Genomic DNA, 18,725 nt, shown 5'->3' with positions numbered 1-18,725 from the left:
CATACTGCGCATCATTCTGAGCATTTACATTTTCCATGGTTATTGCCATGCATCCAAGCCGTTAACAGGAAGGCCAGGATGCTCGGTGAGTTAGTGACGGAAACAAAAATAAGTTCACGTGCAGCATACTTAAAATGGATGAAACCAGTCAGAAAACTATCCCTAGACCAGCGTTTCAGTCAGAAGGAAGCTTTAAATGCTATGGTTTTGGTTTCAATGGCTTACGACAAATAACTGTAAACGCTGTAGACGTATATGAAAGCAGAGAAGTGGATATCGAGACTGATGGATCACATCCTTCCGCAGTACTAGCCCCTGTTCACTTAAATGTTGACTGTGTTAGTAGTATCGTGGCTTCCTGGTCGAGCATATTTTACCTTAAAGGTAACTTCCACGACTAGGTTTCATAAATTTGTACTCAGCCGTTTTATTAAAAACGGTGACATGAAAGCGATTTGCTGGTGCCCGGGACACTATTTAAACAATAACTGAATTATTATTATTCACCGAACTGGAGGTGGCGGTTAGATATTTACCGAGCTGCGAATTAGTGAGGTAAATATCCACCACTTCCATGGAAATTGAGGTGAATAATTGTTTTACAATGTACAACACAGAAATATTATCAATATATACCAACAGGTGAAAAATTATTTTTCTGCAAACTCGTTGGCTTGTTTGAAAGTGATTAGCAAGTATTATATCTAAGCAACTAAAGAGCCACAATTGGGTATGATGTTAGCCGGTTCTGGTTTCTTTGTGGTTTGCATAGACAGTTAAAACAATTATTTACTCTGGTGTCAGAGTTGTGGATGTTAATTACTAATCACCTCCACTTTGGTGAAGAATTATTAATTATTCGAAGAACTCGAGGAAAATGCAGTTTTCAGGCAATATAGTGAAGTTAAGTGCATTGCAGAAAGAGTTTATTCCGAGTGTAAGTGTGAGGTAACAAACTGTTTAACTAAGCTTTGAACTTGGCTATGTGGGGTATGCAAGCACTTAGGTGATTGCATTCTACATGGCTTACACATTGAAAATAAACTCATTTTTGATTCTTCTTTAAGTGTCCTTACTCTTTGTCCTAGAGAATGGAACTATCAGTAAGGTTGGATGGAATTCTAAAACAAAAATGTTTGGGGAAGAGGAAAATCTACTTCCTGATCATTTTGTTACAGATGCATGCTGTAGCTGGACACAACTAGCCTTTCTGACAAAAGATGGAGATTGCCTACAGTGGAGTGATTACACTAGACTTAATGAAGAATCAAAACCTGTGAAAGTCCATAGTAATGGCACAAAATTCAAAGCAGTTGGCTGCAGAGAGTCCAGCTGCATTGCATTATCAGGTACAGTTAGTTATTAAGCCTAGAAAGCTGCCTGACATGAACATTAATCTATAACATAAATAATGAATGACAATTGGTGTTATCCTCAGATTACAGTTTTAGATATGACACACAGTTTCATCAGTAATGCAAAGTGAGATACATTCAGTTTGGTAATAACCAGAGTTATTGCAAAATCAATATTTAACCCATTCATTACCAACTTCCAAATCAATTCTCCTAACCATCGCCCAGATATTTCACATAATTTTAGCTGAAAGAAAGTGGTCTTACATCAAACAGTATTCCAGAGTTAATATTTTGCTCCCTTCTCATCACCATTCTAGTCTGTTTGACAATGTACTGATATGGTCAGGAGAAATTGCTGTGGTCACTCTTGCTGTGAAAGAATAAATATTTACTTGATGACTAATTTCATTTGAAGAAGAAAACTGCAAGTTTTCCTTTTTTCATGTTAATTATCTTTTTGGTACCAGATGTTTTGATAAGCCTTGCCTAAATCTTACAGATACAATTTCTTTTAATCAAAGGAAATGGACAGGCTGGCTTCATATGCAGTGAACAAGTCCAAGATGGTTCTGTTGCAAAACCAGTTCCTGTATTTAAAGCAATAGACATAAATAAGGAGATAACATCAGTTGCTTGCGGAAAAGAGCATGCTCTGTTGTTGACTTCATCAGGAACTGTCTACAGTCTTGGAAGTGGAAGGTAAATATATGTAAATCTGACAATTCAAATAAAATTTCCCCCATTCAATACTGCACTCCAACTACTGTAAGTGCTCTGAACTGGTTTCAAGTAGATGTGAATGATTAGCCTGCGTAGCGGCCCTAGAGGGAGGGGGGAAGGGGATGGGGAGCCGAGCGGAGAGAGGCTGGGGGAGAGGAAAGGAAGGGCCTGCCAGGCAGCGACCCCGTGGATTCTTCGAAACTCCCACTGATTAATTATGCTTACCGTGTTTCGAATGTCAATTAACAACTGTCAAAACTATCCAATCACGAAGCGCCATTATAAGACGTACGCCAGTGAAGCATGGAAAATACTAAAAACAGCAGAGCACTGACCCATGGAAACTGTCAAAACACTGCTGCACGTGGATGAAAATGTCGGACGACAAGGAAAATTTCAAAGAAAAACCTAAGAGGGTGTGGCTATCATTTTAATTCCGATACAATGAATATATGAAGTTCATATATTTTGAACTGCGGTATTAGATACGTATGATGCATGATCCTCGCAGTAGAGAGCGCTATTTATGCAATAGCGAAAATCAGACCTGAAAAAACCCAGGCCTGTACGGGATTCGAACCACTGACCTCTGCGATACTAGTGCAACGCTCTACCAATTGAGCTAACAAGCCAACTGGGAGCAGGCCGTTAAGTTGATTCGTAATAAACGCGCGATCTAATTCCGTTTCGTTATTTTCATTTCCGGTTATTTCGTTACGTAATATCACATGAGTTATTCCCACATGCTTTAAGATTTTGAAGTCGCTTGTTACGTATGTTTTAGTGGCCTGGTATGGGTCGCTGTATTCCCAATCAGGGTAATACAGTTCTTTAACGTGCTTAAGGCACGTTTTTTATTTAAATAAGCCGCAAAGGTAACAGAGGGGTAGAAAGCCTAATATAGATATTCCGTTAACTTGCCGCTTTTGTGGAGATAACTTAAGAATCAAGTTAGGAACTGAGTTCAAAAGCCTTATTAATATCTTTAAAGCAAGTCAGAGAGGAGAATTCCAATATGTTATCGCGGACCGCCTTCGAGGTCTTGGATGTTACTTCGCAAAACAGCCAAATCTCTCCCAAATTGTTTGCCTTACCTATGCCTGAAAAATGAACACTTGCAAGTTGTATGAACTCTTGGAAAAGGCTTCATGTCCATCTTCGGTTGAGAACTCGAGCTCTATTTCGCAATCAAAACGAAAATTCAGTACACCGACGGGAAAGAGTCCAGTAAGAAAGTGTTTACGCTTCAACTCACCAGCCTCGAAGGACAGCTTGCCATATGCTGAACGGAATGCAATGGTTTTCTTACTGTTCTTGTCTTTGCTTTTATTTAGAAAGAATACATACGTTTCAATATATTGGTCGTAAGTGTTATTTAGTAAACAGAGCACAAAAGTTGCTTCGCGAGCGACTCGAGATTCCGCTCGTATTGATCATATCATGCACATCAAGTATTCGAATTTTACTTTTTCTTACCTCAGGCCAGTTCAAGTTTGAATCGTGTGTGATTCATCAACTATCAGAGCAACTGTTCTGGACACAAATCCCTTGTCTTTATCTATAACACTTTCACGGCTCAGTGACAGTTATTTGATCTCGACCAATGAGAATTCTTCGCCCATGAGAGATCAGATATTTCGAAGAATCCACGGGGTCGCTTGTAGGGCCTTCCTATCCTCTCCCCAAGCCTCACTCCGTTCGCCCTCCTATCCCTTCCGCTTGGCTCCTTACCCCTTCCCCCCTCCCTCTAAGGCCGCTACGCAGGCTAGTGAATGATAAATGAGCACCGCTGCAAAGGGTAGTTGAAAGGACACTAACTGCCATTTTACGATCTGATAGGTTCAGTGTTTATAACCGGGGTAGTGCCTCTATTAAGGTAATTTTCACCATGTAAGATATCGTTCTGACTTGAAAATAACGGAAAATGTGTCATTCAAAAGTGTTAGTTATTGTTCCACTATATCATGATTGTATATGAGTTTACCGACAAAACAGGCAGATCTATGTGAAATGCTTATTTTAATCGGACAAACAACGATTACATTATTTGAAGATTGTATTTTGAATTTCAGTACGGTTAATTAGAGTATTATTCTAAATGGTTATTTTGATACTTCCGTGTCCTGCGCACCTGATGCTTAAAAAATTTGAAAAGACGTGAAATGATTTCTGGCCTGCGTCCCAAAGGACGCAACAACGACGAACGTGACACAATCGATCGAAAATTATGTCTTTTTTGGGTAATTTAAAATCTAATAATAATGATAATGATAATGGTAATAATAATAATAATAATAATAATAATAATAATAATAATAAGTGACTAAAGGAAGAAAATATCTATCGCCAAGGCGGAGTTAGAAAGGCTAAGAGAAAACAGAAAATTGACCAAGAAAGGGAAACGGAATAGATCAACCCTACTTGAAGAATGTAAAGTAATCTCATCGGTTGAACTTGTCAACTACATGGAAAAGAAAAAATCGCAGCTGAGAAAGTTAAAGACAAAGTACCTTAGAGAAAAGAAACAACATGAAGCAAGATCACTGAACAACCAATTCAAGCAAGATGCAGGACAGGTTCATGCAAAGTTCACAGAGATGATGGATGATAGACAAGATCGCCCTACATACCAAAGAGTTGGCAAGAACATTAATCCTGATTGTAACACTAACACCTTCGAGAATATCGAATTAGCGAGCAGATTCTGGCAGAGCTTGTGGGAGACGAGAGGATCTGGTAACGAGACAACTGAATGGCTGCTGGATATGAAAGAAGCTATTGCTGAACAAGTACCAACTACCGTAGAACAAGAGTGGAATCTACAAACCCCACTGGCCGTCAAGTCTTTACTCAAGAAACGAAGCTTCAGCGCACCTGGCCCAGACAGATTGGTTAACTTCTGGTGGAAGCGCGCTAGTTCACTACATGAGGGGGTTACCCGTGCATTTGAATTCATCTCTAAATACAACGAAGACTTTCCACTATGGTTCTCGGAGGGTAAAACACGCTTAATACCTAAACCAGGAGACTTTTCAAGTGAAAACCAAAGACCCATAACCTGTCTGAATAACATCTATAAGTGGTTTACCTCATGCCTCCAGACCCCGTTGGATAAACACCTGAATGACTATGACCTTATGGAAGGCGAACAGAGGGAAGCGAAGTCTGGTTGTAGTAGAACGACTTACAACCTTATGATTGATAGGATGGCCACTCAGGACTGTCATCGAGGTAAACGCAATTTAAGCATGGCATGGCTTGATGTTCGGAAAGCGTATGATTCTGTTGATCATAACTGGTTGATTGAAATGATGGAAGTACACATGGTACCCGCCTGGATTGGTAAAGTGATAAAACACCTGAGCGCAAGCTGGAATACCAAGATCGTAGCGACTACAAAGCAAGGAAGAGAAATGTTTACCACCATCAGATTTCACAAGGGACTGCCTCAGGGCGACGCCCTATGTCCACGTCTTTTCACACTGTGCCTTAACCCTGTTGCGTGGATATTGAATGCTACAGAGGGATACAGACTGTCTAAGCCTTTATCAACTAGAATAACACACTTACTTTATGTAGACGATCTGAAAGTGTTTGCTGCCTCTGAAACTAAACTAAATCAGGTACTTCGATCAACCTGCACTGCAATGCAAGATATGGGACTTCACTGGAACCCAAAAAAGTGTAGCGTTATTCATGTGCGTAGAGGTAAACAAGTCCAAGATGCCAAAGACGCCAAACTCAACGAGACGTCAGTGGTCAAGAATCTCGAGTCAGGATCCAACTACAAGTTTCTGGTGATTAAAGAATCAGTTATGCAAGACGAGAAGCAAGCACTCACAGAGGCTGCAAAGGTGTATTTCAGAAGACTATCCGTGATCTGGACGAGCCCACTATCTGATTTTAACCGCATCCTTGCTACAAACCAGTTTGCACTTCCAGCACTCACATACCTCATGTGGACCCAGCATTTGCCACTTGCTGAGTTGCGTGACATCGACAGACAAACAAGAAAGACCATCTGCGAAAACGGAGGGCGTCATCCACTTAGCTCCATAGCGGTGCTATATCTACCTAGGGAGAAAGGAGGACGAGGACTATGAGCCATTGAGCAAGAGTATAAGCTGATCAAGATCAAAGCAGCAGTTAAACTCTATGAAAGTCTAGACCCCAAGATGAAATCTGTGCAACAGTTTGAAGAATGTGCTGTAGTCAAGGGATTCTCCTCTCTTATCACTGACTCGAGGAATTTTGCACAAGAACTGGATACAACTCTGAACTTGAATACCACTGAACCATCATGTTGCCCAACAGAAGAACCAGAGATAACGACCAAAGATCTGCACATCAAGAAGCATATAAAGAAAGTTGTAAATGAGAAACTAGTCAAAAAAGTCGAAGATCAACAGTGGCAGGGAAGCCTTTTAAAAGCAAGATGGCAAGATGATCAACTGAGCCAAAACCGGTAACAGGCTTCAAGAAGCAGCACAAGACACCCTGATGCTGAGGTTAGGCAAAGTTTTTGGCCAGGAAAAGGAGACTCTTTTATTCACGTCTCAACAAAAGTGGAAAAATAAGGGAGACCGCTCCATTTGTGAGCTTGGATTAAAGTCAACTTAAGTCACCTGGTGAAGCTTTGCAAATTAGTGGAAAATAATAAAGTCAGTTGCACTTATTTGCTTACCTATAACTTCAAGTTTTTCCAACCTCCTAAGCCTCAGAGTCAAAACTTCGTTTTTTTGTTTTTTTTTTTGTAGCCGTGGACAGCTCGGTCGTGGATTGATAGTTGAAGAGCAAAGTTCAGAAGTTGTTCCAGCTCTGGAAGGAATCAAAATGCAATTTATAGCAGCAGGTGGCTGGCATTCAGCTGCAATAAGTGGTGAGAGAATTAAAGAAGCCAAATATCCAATTGCAATATCCAAAGTACATTTTCCAATGTTTGTTGTATAGTCAACAGGGAAAGGAAAAATAATATTACTTCCCTCCTGTTACTAGCTTTGACATTGATTGGCCATATTGGGTTGAATTAGTGTTTTTCTGAAAAGTGCGTCACTCTTTGTTTGGTTTTCTAATTTTTTCTGTCAATTAAAAAAAGTACACCAAATTCCAGTGCTGAAGATCTTTTCCAAGTTCCTTATTGTTGGCCAGCAATTTCAACTCACAATTGTACTGCATTACGCATGAGCCTGCTAATGCGAGACTCCACGGTTAACAAAATTTCAACAGTTTTCTTTCCTCTAGTAAGTTTTGATGGATTTGTGAATAAGCAAATCTGACAGTGGTAACTGCTTTTTTTTAAGCATAGTATATTTTCTTAAGTTTGATTTTCTACTTAATTTGTGTTGCTGTCAGAATTTGGTGACCTTTACATGTGGGGATGGAATGAGAAGGGACAGCTGGGTTTGGCTGTTGATCTCGATGACACACTGTCGTCAACTGGTGGCCAGGTTCAATGTCAGACAGTACCAGTACCTGTCAGCTTTCCAGATGATTTAGAGGTACTGATGGTTAGTTGTGGATCAAGGCACACCGCGGCAATTCTTGGTAGGTGGAGTGGGGGAAAGAATGATTAAGAGCTTGGTGGATAGAATTGAAGGGGAGGGTTTTAACACAAGTTGTTCTTCAGGCATCTGAGCTCAGAGATTTCTCTAGCTACTAGGTAGAATTTTCCAATTAAATTTCAGTGTTCACTAATGTTGTTTGAATATTTTGCTTATAGGTGATGGGAGTGTTTGGACGTGGGGTTGGGGTAAGTTTGTATGAATTTTTGCTGTTTATGTAAAATCATTTATATAACTGTGTACTGTTTTTGTTAAAAAATTACTATAATTTTTTACTGTTGGGATAGATTGTTCATTCATTAGGATGCTCGGGAAATGCCGCAATATAGAAAGATACATAGCTCATACTACAGTGTTTCTTTGTTGAAGTGGATTTGGTTCATGACAGTTTTGATTGCCCTTTAAGACTGCATGGGAAAACTGTAATTTAAACCACTTTGAAGTCGAAACTAGTGGCTAATCCACTATCTGCAAATGCCCTCTTAGGAAAAATGGGAAGAATCATCCTAACCTTGCTTCTGTTATGCTTTAGAAACCGTGAATATTGATTTTATGGACACAAATCCAGTGACTTGGTGCAATCCCATATCTGTATCTTGAAGATGACCTTAATGAAATCTATTTTTATGTGCCTATCAAGCCACTAAAGGATTGGTAGTTTGATTGACCCAGTTTGGAATTCAAATTTCCTTTTGCAGTGAAAGGAACTCCATCCTTAGATGACATACGTGTTTTTATTTAAGGACCTCAGTCCTGGAAAAAATAACATTAATGAATTGGTAGAAACAGGGCGGATAGGTGTTTGAGTGATTTTAATCAACATTTTGCACAAGATTTTTATTAATTTGCTTGAACATTCCGTTCAATTCCTGATAACTTTCACCTCGCAAGACTTATTCAATTATCGTTGGCCAGGACCACGTAATCGTGGTAGTGACATAAATTTGTTATATTCCAGGCTACTATGGCCAACTCGGACACGGTGACCAAGCGGACAGATCTGCGCCGACGCAAGTCGCAGCCTTTTTTCCATTGAAGCTCAAACCCAAAACGCTCTATTGTGGCACTTGGTCGACGTTTTTGATGATTTCAAAATGATCTGCGACGTGTTAAGATAATGTCAGTTTGGAAGGTCACTGGAAAACACCTTTAATTAAATACGCGGTTTTCCAGAATCGTGCTGATACTATGGAACAGCATTATCATGAAGGATCAGCTGGGATGTTCGCCTGAGCTGTGAAAACCAAAACCAAAGTAACCACCAATCAGAGGAGAGGAAAATAAATAAAGGGCTCAGTTGAAAACTCAGAGGAAAACAGGCAAACTCAATCCTTGAAGCGCGGGAGAGCACGAGTGACCAAACCGCTATTGGTTTCAGTTTTGAATCTGGCTGGCTGAGAGGATGTCGCAACTCGTTTGTGGACCAATGACACGGCGAAGTGCTGTGAAGTGCTGCAGAATCAAAGCAAAATCAAAGCAAAACCAGATTGCTTTTAACGCTCGACTGAAATTTTCTTGGTAGGGTTATTACAATACAGTATGATCGCCCTGCAGAGAGAGAGTGCTGGAAAGAATCGTTCAAGTTGCTGAAAGTTAGAACGAGTGGCCTTTTGTTTGTTTACTTCCTCAGTAGACTTTTAAAAATGTAGTTGGAAAAGAGTTACGCCAAATTTTTTGGGACGTTATTGGCTGGAAGGATCAAGAACCATGGTTCTGTTCATCGGTTTTGTGCCTTCTTTTTGGAAGGTTTTCGCTCATCCTGATCGTATGCTGACCAGGTGCACGTTTCCCAATCGACCCGAAGCCTTCTCGAGCACCAAAATCGTCCGTCATTACAAGATGTATACAATGTGTGTTTTTTGGATTTGCGCGTTTTCGCATACCTGTGATACAAAATTTTTGTGTTACCGACATAAAAAAAAAAAAATCATCTCACATGTAGTTTACATAACGATTGCAAGCGAACGCGATACTACATGCGTTCGATAGATGCGTGTAGACGAGAGTGTGTAAACACGATTATGACCCTCTACGTTCGCACGTATTTTTGTGATTATGTCATACATACAATATGGAAGACGATTCCTCCGTGTAAATTAGGGACTTTAAGATACAAGAACGCAGACGTCATCGGAAACGCCGTAGCTGCGTCCGGCCTGTTTCGAAGATGCCGTGTTTGTGGCGAGAAAAATAAGTTAAAATGGCGGGATTCAGCGACGCGGCCGTTCATTGATAGAAAATAAAAGTAGCGAATTTGTTCTTCTTTCCGAAGTAACAGAAAATAATTATAATTATAGTGTTTTTAGTGTAAATGGCGACTTTTAAAGAAACACGAGAAAGCTTGCTGGTTAGCTATACCTGTGGTACCGAACTGAGCGTTTATCCACCGAAAAAACAGGATCTTTAATGCTGTTTAGGGTATCCGCCTTTCTTTGTCACAAGGCACTTCGCTGAACGGATTTCTTCTTTGCACTATGTTTACAAAGATTATTTCTCGGCAAAAAACCACATCGTGTTTCTCCGTCCAGTTCATAATCCTGCAGACAAATATAAGCGACGTATTTTTTTAATACACGTGCACAGCTACAAGAAAATCAAAGAAAACTTTGAATGTTGCACTATATGCGAAAATCACTTCTAGAAAATAAATGGAATCAGTCTATCATTTACAGCCGCAAAGCCGGTCTTGGACGTCGGCTGGGCAAGCCAAGTGTGTGTACAATTATGAACCCGCTACTCTGTAGGAACTGCCTAATGTAGCAAACATTTTGCCGACAGAGGCACTTGTTTGGCAATCAAACAGTCGTTTACATGTTTCTGTCAACTTGTTTTGTTGTCTTTTCTTTGAAAATCTCACAATTTCTGCGGGAAATAGTTGTGAATTAAATACCGCGAAAAGAAGCGTAGTGCGAGTAACCAAGATCTCTAAACATATTTAAACATACTGGGAAAATCTTCGGCATGAAGGAAATAATCGGGAACAGCATTGCTTTTATACAACAAATCGTTTTGTTTCTTTAGCCGTAATTCACTGAACAAAGAATGCAAAAATCTACTCACTGCGGTTTGGAATTCGACACCATGGCAACTCAGTGATGTTTCTTGTGTTTACGGTTCGCAAGTTCAACTGAGCATGAAAAGAGATGACAAAAAAAGAAAAACATTGCGAATGCAGCCGGGATAATGAAGCTTTCAACATACAAAGAAAAAAGTGTCAATTCACTGTCTTAAGTGAGTCAAAATAGGTCGAGACACTTACAGTTTGTCAACAACGTCAAAATGGTCTTAGGCGCGTTCGTCTCGAGCAAATACAAAGACGCAGCTTGTTATGCCAGGATCATGCGCAGTGGTAGTCATTTTTGGGTATTTTTACTTCTGGTCGGCTTTCGTCAAGTCTGCGTCGTTTTATCATCTAAACACTTAAAGAGAATTCTCAGAATGTATGCAAACCCTAAACTGCGTCATAACCATAACGTGTTTAATCCTCTACCCTCCTTTGTATTTAACGCTCGAAACGTCAGCTTTCCTAATCGTTACGGTGGCTAATTTACCATTTCAACTTTGTTGATATATCAAAATTACGCCTTTGTATTTAGGCGAGGCTCTGTAGACACGCGAGAATTCCTTCTAATACGGCATTTCAAGATAGATCCCAAAGTGTTTTAGTAGCCTCCCCTTTGAAACCTCTCTGAAGTATTTAGCTATTAGCTACCTTTAATCTTAGGAGTTTGGAGGAACCGTCAGAAACAACTTTATGATGAAAAAGAGACAATTCATGATCGATTAAAAGTTGAGCTGCCAGAGCAATATTTACTGTTTTTGGATTCAAGTTTGTAACTATAATTGTATTTATAATTGCTCTTAAGCCGTGGTTAGCAATAAATCTGAGTAATTCAAGCAAATGAAACAAAACTCAAATAGGTAAATTGAGTTCGTTTTCAATTTTCTTACATTCTTTAAAACTCATGCAAACAGACAAAAGCAGGGAATGAGTTTGTTTGTTTTCTGTCGTAATGGTTTGGAGTAAGTAAGCTGTTTGACATCACACAAATGCTTTTATCTACGAATGAGGCCTAGCGCGATGTATTACGCGGCTGCAAAATTATAAAGCTTGTTGCAAAGTTACTAAAGGCTTTCCTGCACTTCCAATCCTTTGCGCAACACTGCGTAATTAAGTGCTAATAAGTGGACAATGGTACTTCTCTCGACGGGCCGTGAACAAGCGCGTGCGCAGTTTCGGACTCGCTCCAGTTCTTTAAGTCGGTTCTCTTGAACGGCCAGTTGCTTTGCAGTCACCATTTCAGCAGTGAGCTGGGGTGGATTGTCAAGCTTGCGGAGCCGTCTTGGTACTCTAGCTGAAAGCACAACTGTGTAATTATGTTCACCATCAGTGAGAACTTTAAAAGCGATGGCGCTTTTAGTTTGGCTAAGAAGGATTGAGTGAACGGAATCTAGGGGTTTCGATGGCATTTTGTCAGAGCTGGGAGATGGCTCGCTCGATGCAAACTTTTCTCCAACTAGTAATTCATTGTTAACCACCGTTTTGTTACATTTCTTTTCTTTGGTGAATGTTTCTACTTGTAGCCCTTCTGTATGTAACTTTCCTTTGGTCAACCGCTTAGTAATAAGCTGTTTTTTAAGTAGCGTTTCCTTAGCTAGCTTTTCTTGGGTAAGTTTTTCCATAATTAGCTTTTCTGTACACAGTATTTGTTTTGCCCTTTTTTGCCTACACGACTTCGCTCTGGGTTTGATTTTTGGAGCAAAATTTTTGTTAGCTATCACCTCTCCAGTTGACTTACTTCTAGCCACCTTTTTGGTCTTCCGTTTTTTAACTTGCCCTTCTTCCTTAGCTATTACCCTAGGCATTTCCTTTACTTTCTTAATGGTGATTGTTGAGCGATGGATAATGGGTAGCAAGTTGCATCCTTTAGCCGGAGTTCGTTTCATCTCCTTTGCGTGCGGGTCCTTCTTTGCTCCTGTCTCGGCCTTTGATTCAGAGCAGTTGTCTGTACACTTTTTGGTGTCTCTAGAAGTCTTTACCATCTGTAAGAATGGTAGACGGGCGAGGTCCGCTGTTGGGACAGCTGTCTTCTTAGGTTTAGATTTTGATCGTGTCTTTATATTCCGTTTGTTTGTGCTTCTGAGAGCTTTGATCGTGGTTTTTTCATGTTCCTCAAATATTTTCTTAATAGGACTACGCAACTGCACCTCCGTCGGGTGGCCAGCGAATTTAGTTGCTCGCTTTCGGTTTTGTAAACCTCTACCAGAAGAAGATTTAATCCTGTTGCTTGACTTCTTGAACTTCGACAACAATGAACCACACATTGCGACGTCGAAAACAATGCTACACGCATCGTTAAATTTCCCGAAATACTTGAAAATCAGGGGTAGTAACCACAATTGCACAATAAATAGTTTCGCTCCTAGTACTCCTCTCTGCAGCTGCTCTCTCGAGTATTTTATTGAAATTTGTGAAATGCTGCTATAAAGACGCAGAGGACAATATGGATCAGAAGTTTAAACACAATCGAGACTAGAAAAAAATACAGAGGCCAGAATAACCACCAGGATTATCTATCAATCTAGTCGCACTGTAAGAAGAATACCTACCACTCAAACTTATAATTAGGTCTAACTAGATAACCGATTTTGAAACAGTTTTCGAGCGGGAACATTTTAAAACGGTCTAAAATGAAGAGTTTTTGTTGGAATTTTGCCTAATATCTATCGTCAAGTAGAATTCTTGAAGAAAATCAAGAAATCTGCCTTGTATTCAAGATATTTATTTCGGCGGTTCATTGCACGTTCTCGATAATTTCGCCTTGCATTATCACTAACCAGCTAAGAAAATACCGAATACAAAGTATATTTTAAAATGGAAGTGTGCTCGGTAGCCGGTGATTGTAGCGAAATCGTTAAGTCAGAGTCACTTTTTTTGGCTTTTTGCTGTGCAGCGAACGTAGCGAGCGAGCTGTATCATAATCAGGATTTGAAAAGAATATAGGGGATGCGTATTGTCGAATTCATCACTTTTACCAGAATGCATTGCAGCTTTTAACCAGAGTGCACTGCGCCACGATTGTTGTGCCACGGTTGTGCTATACTGCGCTACATAGCGTCACTACTGTAAGGACATTTCGTATATGTACCCAATCGTGTTGTAAATTTACTTTACTAAGTAAAGGCGAATTAACTGATAGCAATATTGCATGGTCAATCTATTATATTGATCACTGAATGAAGGACAGTTGAACAAGAGCGATGGAAGGAGTCACTTGCGTGAGATGACAGGCCGGTAAGCCAGAAAGCAACTTGCAGTCGATAGTGAGGAGGTGTTGATAAGCCTGTGCGACTCCTGCCATTCGTTAGCGCTATTTTGCCTTCAAAGTTCAGCACTCGTTAGGATATCTCTTAACCCTTCCTTTGCGGTCTGATAATAAGGGTTAGTTTTAAGATGTCATTTCCACATCTGTATGTTCTTGAGGTTTGGCAAAGCGGATGAGACTGTTTTAGTTTAAGTTTAATAATGCTTTGTCATTCTAATACAAGTAAATAAAATTACAGAAAATACAAAAAGTGCATGACTGGAGAATAATTCAGTGGGGGAAACTAAATCCCCCAACGAAGAATATTCTCCAATATTAAACATACTAAATATTAAGAAGTAAAATTTAAATGCGGCCTAAATCTAACCTTATCAAGTTGCATACTAAAATTGACACTAAAAATTAAGAAGTAAAATTTGAATAAGGCCCAAAGATAATCTAATTGAATTGCATACTTGTCACTCACGAGCTACACCTGATTTAAAATTGACACAAATGGTCTAATAGATAGGATTTAAAACTGCTTAGCGAAGGTGCATGCATAATGTTCGATGGAATACTATTCCAGTCTGTTACGTAGGGATTGAAAAATGAAAATTTAAAGTAATTTGTACGTGTCATTTTAGGTCTTATCTGTTAATTATGGTTCCTACGCGTTTTCGCAAATACAATAAAATCAAAAACATATGAGGATCTATGTCACGGAGTCCGAAAATAATCTTTACATCTGCACTGAGCAGATAAACTTCCTTCGTAACTCAAGCGAAGGCGCTTTCAGGACCCCAAGTCTTTCCTGATATTCTTTCTCTGATCCGCAAATGACTCGAGTGGCTTGCCTCTGTATCGACTCCATACTTTTGATGTGCTTCTTTTAATACAGATTCGAGACCTGACAACCATATTCCAAAATTGGACGCACTAAGGTTTTATATGCTGTCAAGACTCCTTCAGAACTGTTTGGACCAAAGGTTCGCTCTATCAAATTTAAACCTAGAACCGGCTTATTAGCTTTAGCACACATAAAGTTTATATGGTAATCCCAAGACAGGGAAGACTTCAGCCAGACGCCAAGGTGCTTGTGGTGATCTACTGCTGATAAGGGTTTGTCAGACAACTAGTACTCATGACGATCAGTCATCTAGGTAGGTGTAGGACCTTGCACTTTTCGGACTTCAGAGTAACAAGCCAGGAGTTACACTAGTCATAGGCAAAATGAATATCTTCACAATCCGACTCTGAAGTAACTTTCTGATGAAGAATACTGTCGTCAGAAAAGAGTCGACAGTTACACTTAACTACTAAAGGAAATTAAAGTCATCGATACAAACACGAAAGAGCGCTCTAGGGGTCCCAAAATACTTCTTGAGGCACGCCCGATGTTACCTCAGACTAGCCAGGAGAATGACTCTTTGTCTTCTTGTGGTCAATAAATCTGAAATCCATTCCCATAATTGACCCTTGGTTCCATAATGTTGAAGTTTTAGTAGCCGATGTGCATGGGAAACTTTGTCGAAGGCTCAGTTGCAAAGTCTAGAAAAATAGCATCCACAGAGCCACGCTCATCAAAAATACTAAGCCACTCGTGGACAAGCAGGAGCAGCTGAGTTACACATGAGCGAAGTGGTCTGAAGCCATGTTGATTATCACATAATAATTTGCTATCAAAAACAAAGCTCATTATGTGATTGTGTATTAGATGTTCTAAAGGCTTGACAACCATACTAGTTGAGGAAACAGGGCGATAGTTATAAACTGCCGTTTGCTCCCCCGACTTAAAAATTTTGGAACTACGTTGGCCGTCTTCCTGTCAATAGGTAGTGCGCCACGAGAGAGGGAGTAGTTAAAGACGTTAAACAGCCTCATCAAAGATGGAGCTAGTTCCATGTGGCATTCTTTGAGCAACCGCGGGAAAACCCATCTGGTCCACAAGTCTTCTTTACATTTAGAGATTTCAGTACTTTAGCCACTTTACTAGTGTACAAATCAGATCATTAATGAGATGTACAGGCAAAACAGTTGAAGAAGCACATCCATGTCCTCGTATGGAAGACAGATTATCAATCCTTTTATTAAATACCGAACAAAATAATTGATCAAAGACGTTTGCTTTATCCTCTGGAGTTAATGCCCAAGTTCCGACGTATATGATACAACCGGGTGTACTCTTTTTCGGTGTACATGATTTCACGAATGACCAAAAGCGTTTCGGATTGGTGTTTAATGGAGCCGTGAGGTATTTGACATATGCAATATGCATATGTTATAAATGAAGTTTGACAGCAAGGGGCTATTAAAGATTTATCATGAAAGGAATCTCGAAGGGTCAAATGCCTATTTTTTTCCTTGTTTGGACAATAATTTACGACGTTTCTTTTGAACCCCAAGGTTAATTTTGAAGATTGGAAATCCGTTCATAGACTAATTCATTCATGTCTCGTCTCACTGCACTGAGTCTTGTAACGTTCGGAAAAATTGCCAACGATAAAATTATGGAGAAAAGGAAATTTGACAGTCGACTAAAATGGAGCAAAATGTGGAAAATCCCTTTTCCCGCCCAAGAACATGGCAATAAGATTTTATTTATTTTGAATGAACTTAAAGTTGAGCCCACTGACTCCAGTCACCTTGTAAGTCACCGTAAAAACGGAGATATTTGTTTTTTGAACTGTTCACTTTTGTAATGTAAATAATATGGGAGACCGACATGTAGGTATTATTCTTCGTTGTGAAGTTCTGTCATTTGCAGCTATCGTTTCGTGTAGTGGTTAATACGAAGATCGAATGGTTATGTGGGAAAATTTAGCAGAAGTCAATCTGGAGATTACACTGGATGACACAACACTCTCCTGTAACTTTTTTGTTCAATGTGAAAGGTATCAGGATTGTCAGTTATGTTTAGAGAGAATCTCTTTGTTAGTAATAGGACCAAGCCATCAATCTTAATCAGAATACCACATATTGGTCGATATGTCAGGTATTATGTAAATCTTCTCTTGATTTACTGGTTACCTTAACCGCGATGTGACCTTTCAGGACAGCGCTAATTAGTGCGTCTTACATATAGGTGTCTTGAGGTCTGTATTATAGGGGTCAAACATTCTGGAAACCGCATTATTTTGCTCTTTCTAGACCGCAAACCGCTTCCGTTTTCTCCAAAAGAAGGAAGCGGCCTTGGCCGATCTTTTAACAGTGCTTTGCACATTCTTTACTTAATGTTTTTTAACATAAAAAAAAAAAATCTTTAATTGATCTGATGAAAACGTAATACATGTACACTTCAGCTCAACTTACCAAATTGACCGTTCATATCAAGAGGGTTTTCTGAGGCACATTAATGTGCAAAAAGGACTGTTTATTGTGCAAGAGCGGTAAACACAGGATTACTTATATAATTATTCGTTATTAACAGGACGACTGAAATTCAACACCAATCTGGATAACTGGAATCCCCGCTAACAGGAACCATTTTTCTTTTCTCAGGAGAGTTCGAGTTAGCGGGGTTCGACTGTAGACAAAACAACAACTCTCATTCTTATTTTGGGCCATGAGTTCGGCATATTGTAAGATAAGGACTGGATTGGATTTGTAAAACATGGACTGGATTTGTAAAACGTGGATTTGTAAAACATGGATTTGTAAAACATGGATTTGTAAACTGGCATGGATTTGTAATTCAAACACTGAAAATTATCCGTGTTCAATTTCTCTCTCGCGACCTTCTTCACTCTTTTTCACGTGTTTGCTGGATGCAGAGTATTCACTTTTTCACGTATTTGAGTTAACTGAAAAAGCTCGGTCCAGATATGTACAAATCTGGAAAACATTTCAAGTACATGGCGCTTAGATAGACTCCAGTGTTTTATTCATCTTCAACACAGGAGGAGAAGAAACAAATGTAAAGTCAGCCAAATAGACGGTCCCAAATGTCCCGCTTCCAAGCTCTTCTTTAATTTTTACAGAGCTCCACGAGAACTCTGGAAACTCAAATCCACTTCGCCGTTTTCTGGTCAGAGATGGAAGTTTAAAAGAAGCCGCCATCTCCTTCCTATCTTCTCCCGCGCAAATTTAAAATATGCAAATTTATTTTCGACAGAGGTCTACAATCCATTTTTCAAATTACGGTCTTTTGGCAGCCTGGTTGTTTGTATGTCACGTGCACTTTTGTTTGTTCCATGTTTGCCCTAGTAAAATTACCTATTCCCGTAAAACGTTCGAAATCGGTCTTGACCAGCTCCTGTGTATTAAGATATTGATAATTTTACAAATAAAAACGCGCCGAATGCATTGTAGAGTTAAATATAAGCACGCGGAATTTTGGTTTTGAACACGAGAGAATGCCGAAAATGCTGAGAATGGTTACTCGCTGTAAGCGAGTGCTTCTCGTATTTCTTGATTATTCTTAAAACTTTCCAAATGCTAATACGAACTCAACATCAAACAATCTTTTAGAGAAATCATTAGGTAATATAAAAGGAAAATGATATAAAGTAAAACAATTAAGATTAAAAAGGGACAGACAGACAAATAAACAAACAAACAGTCGAACAATGTTATCATGTTTCCATAAATCCATGTTTTACAAATCCATGTTTTACAAAGCCAGTGCATGTTTAACAAATCCAATCCAGTCCATATTTCAAAATATGCCTATAAGTTCTGCTGACGCATCGGTTCACTGACCTCTGGATGACCCTACGTGGGACTTTGCCGTTGTGATACTTACTTGCTGAACGTGATCGCTGTCTTTGTTCTCACACGAG

At 39.5% G+C, this 18,725-nt stretch overlaps 1 protein-coding gene across 2 annotated transcripts; it reads left to right on the top strand.

The window, feature by feature from the left end:
• The first annotated feature begins 1 nt into the window (after position 1).
• Positions 2–9,910, top strand: LOC111342844 (RCC1 domain-containing protein 1). Of its 2 annotated transcripts, none has more exons than XM_022949964.2 (7): positions 2–384; positions 1,179–1,349; positions 1,880–2,057; positions 6,836–6,957; positions 7,431–7,622; positions 7,798–7,827; positions 8,598–9,910. In XM_022949964.2, exons 1-7 carry the CDS (start codon positions 135–137, stop codon positions 8,735–8,737), a joined length of 1,083 nt encoding a protein of 360 aa, XP_022805699.1. In that variant the 5' UTR covers positions 2–134; the 3' UTR covers positions 8,738–9,910. The 2 variants fall into 2 exon arrangements, with proteins under 2 accessions (XP_022805699.1, XP_022805698.1); XM_022949963.2 differs by having other exon boundaries at positions 1,089–1,349.
• Positions 9,911–18,725: the final 8,815 nt, after the last annotated feature.

The sequence above is a fragment of the Stylophora pistillata genome, chromosome 1, assembly GCF_964205215.1.
Source record: "Stylophora pistillata chromosome 1, jaStyPist1.2, whole genome shotgun sequence".
NCBI classification, from domain to species: domain Eukaryota; kingdom Metazoa; phylum Cnidaria; class Anthozoa; order Scleractinia; family Pocilloporidae; genus Stylophora; species Stylophora pistillata.
Note: the sequence above shows the minus strand (reverse complement) of the source record. Positions and strands in the feature narration are given on the sequence as shown.